The sequence below is a fragment of the Vicugna pacos genome, chromosome X (assembly GCF_048564905.1).
Source record: "Vicugna pacos chromosome X, VicPac4, whole genome shotgun sequence".
Lineage (NCBI taxonomy): Eukaryota > Metazoa > Chordata > Mammalia > Artiodactyla > Camelidae > Vicugna > Vicugna pacos.
In genome coordinates this window covers 112282383-112298946 of record NC_133023.1, presented here as the reverse complement: position 1 = coordinate 112298946, position 16564 = coordinate 112282383, and the positions used below count along the sequence as shown (strand labels likewise).

General features: G+C 38.3%; 1 protein-coding gene across 1 annotated transcript in view; it reads right to left on the bottom strand.

Annotated features, from left to right (window-relative positions):
• The window catches only part of IL1RAPL2 (interleukin 1 receptor accessory protein like 2), a 436774-nt gene that overhangs the window by 387361 nt on the left and 32849 nt on the right, over positions 1 to 16564 (bottom strand). The window contains exon 3 of the mRNA XM_072956493.1: positions 12232 to 12385. Within this exon, the coding sequence (XP_072812594.1) occupies positions 12232 to 12385 (154 nt within the window). The remainder of the gene's footprint in view (positions 1 to 12231; positions 12386 to 16564) is intronic.

Sequence of the window (16564 nt, the reverse complement as noted above, 5' to 3'; positions counted from 1 at the left end):
GTCCTGATTCTGGAGACAATATGTAACATAGGGCCTTGGAGCTGCAGTTTGCACTGATCTCCCACAGCAATCATCAGTTGCCCCACACAATTTAATACTTCATTGTATCCTAACGTCTGTCCCATACAGACAGCTCCAAAAATTTGGATCTCTATCCCACGCGTCCGCCTGAATGCAGGAATTATATATCCAACTGTCTGCTCAACATCTCCTCCAAGATATCTAATGGGCATCTCAAATAGAACATGGCCAGAACAGAACTCTTCAATCTTGCCACAAAAGCTTACTTCCCTCCAGCTTCCCCATTTCAGGAAACAGCACTACTCTCTGCTCTATTACTAAAACCAAAAACCTAGGAAACATCATGAGAGTGTCCAGTCATTTCTATCTCTACAATATCCCTTGAATCGGTCTACATTTTCCTATCTCTGTCACCACCAATCTAGTCCAAGCCATAATCATCTTTTTTTGAGATGCTGTCCATAGCCTCTTCACTTGTCTCCCTGCCTCTTTCCATTTATTATCCATGGAGCATCCAGAGGAATATTTTTTTATGTAAGTCAAAAAGAACATTGTTCTACTTAAAATCATCCAATGGCATCCTCCTAGTCTTAGGATAAAGACCAAAACCCTATAAGGCACTGTGTTATCTGGCCTTTACCTACTTTTCCAATTTGCCTTATTCTCCCCACTACTCCCTGTGATTCGGCCACACTGTTCTCTTTCTGTTCCCTAAGCATGCAAGGATCTTTGGCACCTCAAAACCAACACATGCTGTTCCCTCTAAAATATTATTTTTCCCCACTCTTCACCTACATAACCCTTCAGAGTCAAGCCTAAATGCTATTTTGCTTCAAGTAGACCTTCCCCAATGATCCAATATAAAGTAAGGGCCTACCTACTTCTTAGGTAGTCTCTATTATTTTCCTTTTTATCATATATTGCAGTTATTAATTATATAATTATCCACATGTGTGTTTAGTCCCTAATCTATTCCCATCCCCCATTACACTACAAGCTCAATTAGGGTGCAACATATCTCTCTGAGTTCACTTCTATTCACTGAGCACAATGAGTATTTGAGGAAGGTTAAAAGAATGTCAAATATATTAATTGCGGATCCAGAGTTGATAATCAGTGAATTAGACAGTAAATACTTGTTCACTTGTCATAAAATGTCCTTTTCACCTTTCATCTCATATTCTAGACAGGAGGTAAATTAAATAGGCATTATGAAGATAATTTTGCTGGCATAAAATAGAAGTATAAATACTAACATATTTGATTTTAGAAGCAAGGGGATTAGGTGGTAAAATTATGATATTAAATGCCTTTTATCAGAAAAAAATTCATGCCCAATTATTTCTCATTCAACTTTTATGCCAAAGTTTACAGTGACGCTGTGATGCCCTGACCATCAAAATTGAGCAAACAACTCAGGGTATTGGCCCAATATCTCTGAACATTATTATTACTGCTGTTTCATCTCATTGTTCTAGAACACAGCTGAAGAGAGTTATCAGACACTATTGGCAGGCTCAGATGCAAAGGATTCAAAACACACAAAACATTAAAATTTACTCATTCAACAAATACATTAAATGACTGCTACATGCCAGACACACAATTGGGTGTTTTTCTGAACCAGTCAGAGAGGATCAAGGCAAAGTGCCCCAGAAAGAAGTCAACCTTCTCCATCTGCAGACCCACACCTATGCAGCTCATCACTTAGGCTTCTGCGTCTGGTGCTTCCCAGTTGCTTTTCAGGATCCCCACCGGAGCATAGAGCCAAATCACAGAGAGATTTCTAGCTATATAAAGTACTCCCGGTACCAAGAAATGATTTATGGACTTGAACTGATGAATTATTTTCCTATTTGACAGCCAAAGGAGGCCATTTAACTGCCTTTTATAAACCACTAGTGATGAATCATAATGACATAAGGAATTACTGGACGGGAAAAGGCCACTCTCTTTAGCATGCTTGTCCTCGGGACTCATTTCCACCTCGGCTTTGTCTCAGCAGGCTTTGCTCTTGGCTCTCACATCATTAAACTGTCTTGCTGGCTGCAAAAGCTCATTTATACAGACAACAATATTTTCTCTGACCACCTTAATTGACAAATTATTCCACATGATTGCATCGCCTTGAATGAAACCGTTTTGCCTGAAATACCTACATCTGTAGCCCTTTGCTTGCGTTTCTCATAGCCTCTGGTTAACTTCCTAATTTTTAAAATTCATCTCCTGTAAATGAAGTACCCTATTAAAATATCAATTTGTCTTAGATCATTTATCAGACTGCTCTCTTGTGGTAAAATGGCTGTGAGGTCATCTTTGCAAGCATTCCAATAATAATGATGAGGATAATGGTACTAATCATAATAATGAATAGCCTTTATTTAGTACCTACTATTTCCCCGACACCATTGTAAGTGTTTTTTAATATATTTTCTTCCCTCAACACAGCTACTGTATCTCCCCATTTTGCATGGAGGAAAACCTGAAATCAGAAGGGTAAATTCAAGTTCTCAAAGTCACACAGCTACTAAGGATTTGAATCCTATTTTTCTGGTTCTGAATCAGGATACAAGGGAGTAAATCAAGTTTTCAGAATTTTCCACAGGTCTTTTGTTAGAATCAAATTCTTTGTTTAGCTAAAATTCCTGTGTGTGTGTGTGTGTGTGTCCCTCTAAATATTTTCCTTAGCAAAATGTCTTAACCATCCACATATAAGAAAATCTGTTCTAATCAAATGAGATCATAGTACTCTGAGCATTGTATGGTTCTGTGAGCATTTACTAGTGGAAGGGGCTCAGGGTTTGAGAAAGCAACAACCTAAAATCTTCATTCCAGCACTACTGTTTAGTTGCTGTAAAGCACTGAGAAAAATTACTCTCTGAATTTCACCTTCGGTATCTGTAAAGTGAGGCTAAGATGACGATACCTCATAGATTTTTTTGATGCTTAAATGAGATCATATCTATGAAAACACTGAGCCCAGCTCCCAGCTCCAAAATTGTATTTTGTGTCTAAATGTTAAAAACAACAACAACAACACTTTTGTATGGGGAACGAAGGATCTTAGAGAACATTAGTCTAATGGGTGAGACAAAACCTACACAAAGAAGATGTTTAAGATCATTATACATTAGCATCAGGCAGTGTGGGGAAAACCTTTTACAAAATTGTCAAGGGAATTTAGGAGCAAGAAACAGGTGACTGTAAAATGAAGTTAATCCGTGAAGACATCCTGGAGGAAGTACAGATGTGCAAATGTGTCTTGGCAAAGAGGAGTAAGAGCACGAAGCAGGCAAGCAAGCAGGAAGACAAGAATTAAAGGCACTTATCGTGCACTTGTTACAAGAGCCATGCAGGTAGTTCCTGGCATGTTGCTTTAAGAGCAACATTTTAGAACAAAGGTGGGTTCAAATCCTAGCTCTGCCACTTACTAGCTGTGTGATCATAGATGAGAAACTTATCCTCTCTGAGTCTCCATTCTTCCCTTGTAAAATAAAGACCGTATCACCAACCTTCCAAGGTTGCTGTGAACTTTGATTTTCAAGTGCAGCGCCTGACTCAATAAATGAGCACTCTCTAAGCATTTACTCTACTCTGTTGGAGCTAGTTTATGGCTGAACTCCTGACACACTAAACTCCTAGTTTTCATTCCTGTACAAGGGTGGTTTGATAGAATAGTCTCAGCTTGCTCAAACCACTGCTTTCAGGTTGGGAGAGAACAAGTCAGCTGAGACTCTCACAAATGAACATAATGGAACTAGGAAAAATCTGTGACCGGTACCTATACACCTAGAAGTCATAATGCAATTCCTTCTCAAGAATCCCCTCTCCCACCCCTAACTCTAGTCAGAAAAGTCAGCCAAGGAGTCAATGATCACCCCAGGTGCTGGAAGAGAGCCGCTGGAGCGGAACCGGCCTAGATTGGGCACGTTTGCCATATCCTGCTGCCACGTGCTCCGACTTGCTCACCCTCAGCCCTCCAAGCTGGTCTCCTGCACAGCCACTTGTGAAATAATCCCACAGGAATGACTGTTCTCACGGTCCCTGACTTTGCAGAGAAACAAGACTCTTTCTGCTGATGGGACAGTTTAACGGTGTTCGTTCATCTCCCTGTAGGGCACAGAAACATGACACAAACATTTTTCTAGGACAGAGACTGGAAATCTCTTTGACCCTGGCTGGCACCAATAGGGTTAAGGGACAGCACTGCGTCATAGGCTGAGGCAAAGGAAGGGAAATAAGGGAGAAAAAGGAGAGACAACACAAGAGTGGCAGAAGACGAAGGGAATAAAAATCACTCTTTAGACTGCCATTCAAGGCCCTCTTTCCTACTAATTCCAAGCAGGCTTTTTTTCCTCCTCCCAGTCCCCCAAGGTCATGAATCGAGATGACCTTGTTCCTAGTGGGAGCAAACAGCCACCTGCAGGATATGAATTGTGACACTCTGGGAAAGGCCCCCCACAGGCACCGCCAAGCTGCCAGAAATTCCCACCATTAGTCATGCCTATGAGTTACAGAATTGAAATTTCTATTAAACTGCAAATACGTTAGCTTAGAAGGGAAACACTGTGGCCATAATCAGTCATGAATTCTTATTTCATTGAGGTATTAGGTCAGCCCCAGCAGAAAGCAAGGATCTCTCAGGAGATGGGCTACAGAGAAGACAGGACATTAGAACATTTAAAAGAGTCAGAGAAGGGACAAAGATGTCTTTCAGAGTGGGCAGGGTAGGGCCGGAAAGGCCAGGGTGACCCGGGGAGAGAGGGAGGCCGAGGAGGAAAGGCAAAGGAGCTGCTGCAAGCCGGTTTCGGTCATGAGATTTCTGCACCTGCGACTGTGCAAAAGAACGGTCAATTAGCACATGCACAGTCAGTCATGTGAAAGTTCCCTTAATGTAGCCAAGAACTACTGACTGCTGAGGTCTTTCCTCATTAAGTCACACCAAAGGTATAAACGAGATACATTCTCATGTGATCATCAGGATGCAGACATTCAGATCATGTTAAGTGGCTTCTCAAAGAGCACAGGAAGGAGAGAGAACACAGGCCGATGATCTGTTCCCCTCCGTGCTTCACATTGCACTGCTTCGGGGCAGCTCGAGGGCGGGTGCTTTATCCCCAGGGCTCTTCATTTATCTGTAACATTTGAGACCAACCTGCTTCATCATCTAAATCGCTCTTCTCTGTAAGGTGATCAATTTGTCAATACCCCTCCTATACTATGACATCCATAAATTGTGCCCTTCACTCTCTGCATAGATCGACCAGCCTATTGGATGGTGTGATTAGGATGGCTTCTGAGTGCTGTTCTCAGTCTGTCTATTAACTCCTCTCCAGACCACTTTAATTTTTTTTCCCTCCATTTCCTGCTGGAGATGGAAGTAGTGGAGCAGAGTCTGGGCCAGCCGCACAGTCAGTCGCTTGTTTAAAAGTGCTACTGAACCAAATCCTTGAAGGCAAAGGCCACAAACAGACAACCACCAAACTGAATTTAGCCTACAAGCATGTTTATTTGGTCCACACAGTGCTCAACAAGGCGGGTATTTCCACATTAAAAAAATTCAGACTTCAAGCATCTCTTCTAAAATTAGAGAGCCTGGCAGTATTGGATCCTTCATTTCACATGCCAGCAATCAGCTAGAGCTGAGTTGGTGCGGCTAGTACTCGCCAACCTGCCCCTCCCTGTTCACTCACACTCTCTCAGGTATATGACCTGCCTGGCTTCTAGAAGCATTTGAGTATTGATTAGGGAATTACCCCTTTGCTGGCTTGGATTCAGCCATTAGCAGTAAATGTTTTTCCTTTTATAGAAGGAACAGAATCAGAGCCATTTCTTCTTAAAACCAAAACAATGGATTGGCAAATCAGCATTTTAAAATAACAGGTTATTTTGGGGATCCTTAGACCTGAGCTCTAGAGTCACCAACTTCGGAGTTGTCGTGGGGTTGCATCTCTTTTCCTTCTGGCCCAGAAGGGACTGTGGACAGAGTGAGAGTGGGGTAGGCAAGGAAAATACTGTGTTAGGAACCAGAAGATCGGGGTTCTAGTTCTGGCTATGCCATTCACCAACTCCCAGCCCATAGCAAATGATTTAAATACTCTGAGCCACAGTTTACTCTGCTGAAAAATACAAATAACAACAACAAGAACAACAACAACAATAATCTTTGCTCAATCAAGTTCCGTGAGAAACAGAATGAGATCCCAGAAGCGAAAGTGCTTTGAAGTTATAGAAGGAAGGTATAACTCAGTGGTAGAGTGTGTGCTTTGTATGACAACGTCCTGGGTTCAACGCCCAGTAACTATTTTTTTAATGAATAAACAAACAAACAAACAAACAAATCTTATTACCTCCCTCCCAAAAAAACAAACAAAAAAGACAAAATTTAAAAACTAAAAAAAAAAATTATAAAGTACCCTACAAATACAAAGCTGTCTCATTTGTACCCAGCGGAAGCAATCACCAATGAAATAAGCACCCAAAGAATCCAAGCTATGTATGTCTGAGTACTTACTATATGCTCAGCATCTGGGGAGTTGGAAAAGAAATGGTCAATCCCTGTCCTTAAGGAGCTTATAGGCTAATTGAGAAAATAAGATAAACAACAGAAAACAATAAAAGATTATAATTGCAACATAAAGTTAATGCCTGCTAAGCATCTTACTGAAACCGTTAAAGATACAATAAAGATACAGTCATTAGTAGGAGGCCAAGAGAGCTGGATACTCACTCAGTTTTGTTTTGTTTTTTGTTGTTGTTGTTTTTGTTTTTGTTTTTTACACTTTATCCTATGGAAACACCATCCTCAGATACTCTCAACCAGAGGGAAGTGTCATGTGGTCATGCAAGTTTAGGAAATATTCTAAACGATAGCCCATCCTCCTTTTAGAAAATTATAATACCCATGAGAATATTATACACACTAAGATGCCCTAAAATGCCTTTCAAGAAAAAGCTATATAACTTGGACCTAGCAGATAAACACATTGCCATGGAACCTCTCTCCATCTCCCTCTCCTCCCTTCCTTTTTCTCTCCCAGAAATCTATTAACATCTTTTAGAATTGGAGCTCCATAGAACAGTTTGGGAAACTCTTTGAAACACTATTGACCCTAATGAACACATTTTAAATTTTCACAGGTTCCAGAAGGAGCATAATTCTGTCTCTACCTGTCTCCTTTAAGAGCCGCATTGTAAACCTGGATCTTATGCTACTTGTTGTACAGAGTAGACACTGATTTATGTGTTGATTTTTCTTTACCAATTGAATCAACATTGTTGAACTAGACTGTTCTCCACTGTTTCACTTCCACTAGCTTGAAATCATTGCCATAACTGCAATGCACCACACTGGAATCCATTTTTTTCCTCAATAGAGATTTGCATATTAATAGGGCCATATGGTACCAAAACACAAAGCTCGGCAAACTCCATCTTTTGTACATTCTCGCTTTTCCCAGCACCACACTGTTCCTTGTTTCTCTCCTGGCACCATCCTAAGTTCAGATTTCATTACATGTCCGACTCCTACCGATATGATCTAAGGTGCTCACTGAGAGCCAAGGATTAGGCTCCAAAATGTCAAGTGTATTCTTTTTAGGGTTATCTAAATTCCAATCGGGACTTATTGAAGACTAAACAATTAGTGTCCAAAAAGGACATTATAGTGGAATGATATACACTGTGATCGATATTCTGGCATCTTTTACAATGTACATAATATATATTTTGTGGGTGAAATTGTATGGTTTGTACTTGATGGTGGTTGAAAAGTTATATTTGAAAGTCAGAAAGACCCATGCTCTGCTAATGATGAAGTATGTGACCTTGGGACATAATTTGACCGCTTTAAGTTTTAGTTTTTTCTTCTATAAAATGGGGACAATGATCATATCCACTCTCATATGGTGGTTGTGAGGAATAAAGGAGAAAATGAATGAAAAACACTAAGTACAATGTCTGCCACACAGTAAGCTCTCAATAGATATTAACTCTCTGAGGTCCCCTTTTATGATTATTACTTAGCTGTTGACTTAGAGATCACTTCTCCTGTTGTATTGTCATCACTCTGTCAGAATCTTCACTTCCGTTTATTCCTCCAGCTCTCCAACATATCTCTAAATTCCACTGTTTTTCCTAAACCCACTCTGATCCCAGTGTCTCAGGATTAACAGTAGAGGCATAAAGGAACAAAGAGCTAGGGCCTAGAAAAGCCTGTTTTCAAACCTGATGCGAAATTTCTTCCTCTGTGGGTAAATAGACGCTATTCTCCACACCAAAGGAAGGTTATTCTAACAAGCTATGCAGTCCGGATGACACCTCCAACAGTGCACTACAGTTAGTTTTAATTTTGCAAAGTGAAGTTAAAAGCACTTACTGAAGCAATGCATTTGAACATCTTCACCAAAGACTGATTCCAACTTCCAGTTTGCAATATTATCAAGCTTTGCCTGTCCAGGTTGCTTTGATGCTAAGGCTTATAGTAACCCAGCAGCGAATCTTTGAAACTTATCCATAGAATAAAGCTCTCTTTCTAGCCATGACGTTCAGACACCAATGGGTTAAGAAATCTCTTACCCCTAATATGTGAGGAGTCTCAAATCAGTAACTCTAGAGCTCTCTAAGGTAATCAGGAGTTGGGGTTTTATTTGCTTATTCCCCAGAGAACAGGTTAGTATTTTTTTTCTTTTTTCTAAATGGCCAATATGCATTTCTAAAAAGCTGCATAAAATCATGCATTTGTGAATGATTTGTCAGGTGATTGGTGAATTATCCTCTAAATGCTGTTAATTAGTACTAGCTTCCTGCTTGGGTTTGTGTTTGGGAGGCCCTATAATTTATGTCTGCCTTTGACCTTCACAAGGTAGACCTTCTCCTCTAGTCCCAGGAGACCCTGTTCCATCATCTTGCCCACTCCCACACCTCCACTCCTTCTTCATTATCACCTGTTCTACATTCTCACCAACATGTAACCAACCTTCCCTTCTCTCCTTATTACTTCGACTAGCCCTCTGCACAAACTTCAGTGTGAGAGTAAAGGAAAAATATCTTTAAAATAGCAAGCAGCCATGTGAAATACGCTGTGGGAAATAAAACTTAGCTGTTGTCATCTTTGGCAAATGACCTAAACACACTATTGTACACGTCTATTCACTGTCAAACCCCTCTGTATTCATCTGCAGCCTTCAAAAGAAAAAAGAAATGTCTACAATAACATCACACAAGTCTGCTATGATTTATGTATTAAAAGTGTTCCAGAAAAGTTGCATATAAATCAAATCCAACTTTAATGCAGTAGGCAAGCTGGATATTTAAGGAAATTCTATGACAAACTCTTTTTTTGTAGTGAAAAAATAACTTCATAAAGCCAATGATTACTGCCTAAGTAATCAGTTTTGAATAACTGGATCTTTTTATAACTGATCTATTTAAAGCAAGCAGCACCTATACACTTAAGAGAACACTTGTTTCACTGAAGAAATATTTCACAGATTTATAAATTTCAAAGAACACTCAGTAAATAATCTTTTAAAGTTTTGATAATCTTTGCAAACTTGCATTCTTGCAATACACAATCTTAAACATCTCTATCTACATAATTTTGTAATTAACCAATCTTACTAATTTTGTATTAGAATTTCTATCCCATGCCTGCATATTGCTAAATGCAAAACAAGTATGAGTGGGTGACTCTTAACAACCCCAGTCTTTTATTTTGAATTGCAAGAGGACAATCTGTTGATTGATTTTAATACCAAGCAAAGTACAATAGAACTTAGATAATATTGCAAACAGAAATAAATCTTCACAGAGTAACCTCTTAAATTTCCATACCAAGAAGTCACTTTGTTTCCTACATCAGGTACAGAATTTGAACTGTATGAATAAATACATAAACTTGGTATCTTCTTATATGAATGATGACCCAAGGATAATTTCAAACTATTTTTCTAGGATGTAATAATTGATACATTTTAGTTTAAATATTAAATGAATAAATTACTGTTTCAGTGGCTGAGGTTGATTTATCCTCATCTTCTCTTGACAGATTTCCCTTAGTTACCAAAAGCATGTACTTGCATGATAGCTTTTAGGAGTCTATGTAAACTAATTTGAGGCCTGTGAAAACTCGTTTTGGGGTGTGTGTGAACTAACATGCTCATAAGGGAATCAAACCTGTGAGTGACTTCTTTAGCACCATTCTCTCAGCTAGTATTTCTCAAAGCATGATCCTTGAGAGGCATGCAACAGTTTCACCTGGGCAAAAAGGCCAATTCCCAGTGTTACTGATGTGCTGAATGAGAATTTGGGGGAATCTGCATTTAAGGAGCCTCACCTTTACCAGACCTGGGTTCCTCCACCTGATTCTGATGCACACTAAGGTCGGTCTGAGAAACTCTGGGAGGTAGAGCTCAGGTGAAATTTTAAATCCCTAGTTCAACTCTTTTTAAAGTTTTGGGCAAGTGGATTAATATCTTATAAAATATCCCAAATAAGAAGATCTAGCCCTAATTTTCCAGAATCTAAAAATAAACTAAATAAGCAAATGTGTTGTCACCATAACCCAATAGATGGGAGCATAAAAGAGGTTTGGTATTTACGTTATTATGGTCCAACTTAAAATATAAGCAAAATACTATAATGTTACCAACTTTACTAAGTGACTCCCAAGTGGAAGTGTTCTGCAAACATCTGATAAGGACTGTGTGACTGTGGTCAAAGTGATGCTGCTGCAAGGATCTGTGCATGGTTGGGTCACTTAATAATGATGTATAACTGCTTATGATTGACTCTTCTGCTTGACTTAGGCAGGAAGTCTAGTTTGTGTTGAGAAAATCAGAAATTAATCAAAAGCAGATCTTTGCTATTTGGGATTGACCCAATATGGTAGTTACTTTCAAAGCTCATGGGGAAAAGAACATGCAAGTCTAATCAAAATAATAATTGAAAACTTCATAGAAGGTACTTTACAAAGTAAGACTGTCATGGATCAGAATAGAGAATGAACTAAAGTATAGATATATATATTAATTTCTAATAAAACATATTTTTTCCTCGTGTTAACACTCAGAATTTAGAAAAAGATGGGGAAAAAAACCCAGCTGACTCTCAGGGATCAAAAGCTGAGTTAAATATATGAATTATAGAAATGAATTTACTAAGCAAGTGTCATTATTAGTAGACTGATTTTAGCACTATCCCCAAAAGGTCAGCTAGACCTAAACAAAAGCAACATAGAAGAAAATTTGTGAGTATGTTACAATTAGCCAACTAGTTGATGTCAACATTAGATGGTTAAACGAGTAGTGCCTAAGTGCATTTATCTTAAGTTTATTAGTGTAATCAATACTACAATTGTCTGGATAATGCCAAATTTCACCATGATGCAGATATTCTCCACAATACAAAAATGTGTGTGTATACTTATACACATACAAACACATCTAAAACACATAGATGAAGAAGAAAATTAGTCAAGATTTGCTCAGGAACAATAGCAGATAGACTTTTTGTCAGTTTCTTAGGGTCCATCACACCCATTGTTAGGAATAACTTTTATGATATTAGGTTGTCTTCTTTTGCTGAAAATTACTTTCTAACATTCACCACCAGGTAAGAATATCCTGAATTTTTCTCTTCCACTGTGAGTACAATTACTAATTTACACTTTGCTTGTACTTCAGATTTAAAACACATAAGTGCATGGCTATTTATTTGGAGTTGCCCCATTTCAGAATCACCAAAGTTCACAATTACATCACTCATTGATGAACAATTTTGTATAAATGATATTTTGGATGAAGTACGAGAAGATTTCATTCCAAAAGTCCAACAGAACCTCATTCTAAGGCAGCCTTCACCTACAAGGAGATTCCACATATGGGAAGTCGACATTCTAAAGTGGTTCCAGTGTACCTTTTCTGAGATGCTTAGTAACAATGATATCCTAAGGAGTGAAGAACCTTTAATAAAAGTAGAGAACATACATGCAGCAATTGGGAACATGTTCCCTAAATGAATTGTCCACATTCCACATATAACTTATCACTACAACTTATTAATAGTGAGCTTCACAACTATTTGATTTGTAGCCAATTCTAAATTCACAGCAAGTTCACTCCTTGTTTTGGAAACTCTCACTTCCTGTACCAGATTATACTTAAAAATCTAATTTGCCATGATTTGGTAAAAAAGAAAATCAATGTTTACCTGTGACTTTCAATTCAGTTGTCCTTCTCACAAGTTTTCCTTCATACTTAAGCTCACAAGTGTAATTCCCTCCATCTTCTTCTTGAACTTCCTGGATTAGAAGAGCATTTCCTTTCTGTATTATGATGCTTCTCCACATTTTTGGCTTGCATTCCTGCAGAGAAAATATCTTCTAGTAAGTAAAAAATAAAAATTCACATCACTAAGTCTTAGTATTGGCAAGTTAGTAGTTTTACTTTTTTTTGTACTCTTTAGCTTTCAACATATGTAGCTAAAGAGTTAAGTCAATGACCAGAAAACATCATAAATGCATCTTATTGCATCCAATTGAGATACCGTAACTATCACCCTAAGGACCACTTTAATAAAACACCTGATCCCAAGAGCAGACAATCCTTAGAGACATTCTGTGAGAACAGAGAAGCATACAAGCTCCCCAAATACACAAAAAGTAGAGCAGAACCTTAGAAGTCACTAAATGACATTTTAATGCCCTGGTCATTTCTATACGATAGGGATCTCTCCTAAGCATCCTAAGAGGATAGTGTCCACTTAGCAACATAGTATACAACAAGGGAGTCTTAGGCATTATTAAAATTTTATAATAGGCTTTTAGACTGGCAATGGTTTCATTAATTATTTCTTATAGTAAAAACTAATCATAATATTCAAGAGTCTCTCTCCCCACAGTCAAGAGATCCACTGTGGAGAGGCTAAGGGGGAAGAGGTCGAGAAAATTAGGCTTGAGGAATTGTCTAGAAAGATAGCTAGGTAAAATGAGGACACATTTTGTTCTAGTAACAGAATGGAGAAATCATTCATTTATTTTCTAAGTTCAGTGACATATCACCAGAGAACAAGATTTCGGTTTTGAGGCCAATTCTTTCCTGATGGGAATGTGGGAGAGTGCTGCTTGCTACTGGGATTGGACTTTACTAGAAAGGAATGCTTAATACTCTTCCACAGACTGATAATGATATAGCAATAGCAGAAGATATAAGAATATTCAGACAAGTGGTTTTGTCTTTTGAGAGTTTCCTCAGACTACTTTTTACATATTATAGCAGTTTCTCTAACACTCATCTCAAATGTTCAACAAAAGTGGCAGCCAAAAGCTGTACAAACATCAGTGAACATGCAGGGGATAGCAGTGAGGGGATGCTGAAGTAGCTGAAGTATTTTATTATCTAAATTTTTAAACTGTCAGTTAAGACAACTAAAAAATTGATTATGAGGCAGATGATCTGAATAATAGTTGAGAGCACTTTCCACTTCCCCCATGGTATATACGACATCTCCTCTACCTCCCCTCCCTACCCTCACTGCCACCTTCCAAACACATATCCTCAACATTCATGCAAACGTAGAATCGATGCTGACTGTCAGTCCCCAGCTCTGAATGTTTATGTGTGTGTGTGCATGTGTATAAAATGATTTGGGAGAGTGAGTACCCATTTATTAGGTTTTTGTGTCTTTTTTGTTGTTTTTTTTTATTGTCACACAATTTATTTCTGTTACAATAGAAGCTTTGACAGCAAAACACAAAAACTGACACTTAACTTCACAGGTATAATATTTAAGAGACATGCTTGCTTTATGTCCAATACAACTACCCAAACACATTGTCAGAGAGTAAATAAAAGTAATATCATCTAGGGCATCTAGATATAAAGCTGCTTTGCTCCCTAGAGTCTTTGCAAAGAACACTTAAGGGTCTGTCTGAAATTATATTACGTACCGTGTCTGGTGAGGTTTATCACCTATATAAGATTTGCTTCTGAGTTAAACCTTGGGCTATAAGGTTTCTGGGAAAATGAAGAAGAAAGACTGAACAGAAAGAAAAAAAACGCCCAGCTGCCACTATCGTCATACAGTAATAATCCACAATTATTTTCGCATTGCTTCCAACTCTGATAGCCTCAGATTTCTAAAGAATCATTCTGAAGGTCATTAAACAAAAATATGGCCCCTCTGGGCATTTTGAGAGGAAAGGAAAATGAAAACTGAACTGCTTCACTTTCACAGAGCAGTCGTGGGGGCAGGCAAGTGAGCCCACACACTCATTTTATTCAAAGACAAATGGCATCATTTTCTAACGTCAATTTGAGGGGGGGAGTCTATATGCAATTAGCTCTGACCATTTTCTTTTTCCCTGCACACTGCTTCGTTTTTTTCCCCAGGAAGTAATAATCTAGAGTATACAGGACTTAGAAAAATAACTCCAGATGAAGAACAGCCTGGAATCTTCACATGTTCTTTGGATAGCTCTAGATAGTCCCAAGTGCTTTTCAAGTTGTCACCTAGCCTTATAAAAGATTTTTTGTACCCAGTAGAGATTCTTTTTTAAACCATGGCATAGGGATATGCTATCTTCAGGCCACCTCCACCCTTCTGGGACAATGTAGTATAGATGAAAAGGCAAACTGGCTTCAGACCATTTCAGCTCTAGGTCAGAATCTGGGGTTCACCCAAGTTCTGTGATCTTGGGAAAGTTTACTTAACTTCTTTATGTTTCAGTTGTGTACTCTGCATATGGGGATACTATATGCTACCCTATGAGCAGCCAGAATCCAGAGGCGTGCAAAGTTTCTTCATTACATTCTTGTTGGGCAGCACTATATATAGTGGTCATCCAACACAGAATTCTTCCCATCCCAAAATTTTTGCAATCCTGTATTATATCTCCTCCAAACCTCTGGATCTGCTTGGTGAAAATTGTTGCTAATGGACTAATGAGAGAAAAACAAATCTTCACTAATTGGTTAACCATGCCCCAGCAACATAATACTTTAACCCACTGAAAACATATAGTTCCCAAGAGGCCACTCCAACACTAATCCTAGCAGGTGGGTAGAGAAACTGTCTGTTGTTCAGAAAAGCCTGGTAGATCACCATCCTGCCCCCACCAAGCCATCCTTCACAAAGTTACCTCATAAGCTATCCTACCCATGTCTGGGTGCCTGTATCAAATCTCAGAAGTCTTCCAAGTTCTTTACTTCATTACTGTAGCATCACTTCCTTAAGCTGCTGGTTGCTACACTTACTGCTGTCACTGCTTCTCTCCTGCCTCCAGTCTTCCCATCACCTCTTTCCTACTGGACAGACAACACTGCCATACTTCACCATCCCCAGACCTGTTTAATTTAATTCTGACAACCTGTTAGGCAATGAAGTTTGCAGTACAAAGGTCAAGTCTCAAGATAGTTGTTTATCTGAGGCAAGGACAAACCACCAAAGCCTTGAATGTGAGCAGGTCCCTAATATTATTCTCAGTGCACAGTTCCTCTATTATTTTTTTAATTGAAGTGTAGTGAGCTTACAATGCAGGGTGAATTTCTACTGTGTTTCAATCATACATATACATATATATATGCGTTTTCATATTCTTTTTCATTATAGGTTACTACAAGATAGTGAATATAGTTCCTTGTGCTATACAGTATAGACTTGTTGTTTATTAATTTTACATACAGTAGTTAGTATTTCCAAATCTCAAACTCCCAATTTATCCCTTCCCACCTCCTTTTCCCCCTGGCAAATATAAGTTGGTTTTCTGTCTATGAGTCTGTTTCTGTTTTGCAAATAAGTTCATTTCTGTCTTTTTATTTTTTAAGATTCCACATATGAGTGATATCATGTGGTACTCTTCTCTTTCTGGCTTACATTACTTCGAATGACATTCTCCAGGGCCATCCATGTTGCTGCAAATGGCATTATTTTATTCTTTTTTATGGCTGAGTTATATTCCATTGTATAAATATACCACAATTTCTTTATCCAGTCATTGTAGTTATAGAATACTATGATCAGATGTCCATTTCTGAAAGATCATTCCAGTGCGTATATAGAAGGTAGTCAGATTATAGAAAGAGAGATTGATTAAAAGGCTTTAATTTACTTTGATCTGTTTTTATCCATTGAATGTCATTAAGGATATATAGGAAGTCCTTTATAAGCCTGGATTCTTACAACAATTTGGAAAGATGAACAGCAAACTCTTGTTAAGTTTGAGAAAAACATCTACATCAAACATTATAAAAGTTGACAAGAACATATCGTTTTGATACATCAAGAAGTTGTACAGTTAAAACTCAACCTTATAAGACCTTTATTCCTAATCACCAAAACCCAGCAACAAATGATCATCAATGGATGAATGACTCTACAGTGGTACATCTCTATAGTGGAATATTGGATTACTACTAAACAATAAAAGGAATCAACTATTGATATATATCACAGCATAGAGAAAAACTAAATGCATTATGCTAAGTGAAAAAAGACAGGCACAAAAGGCCCCATATCATATTACTTATATGAAATTCTAGAAAAT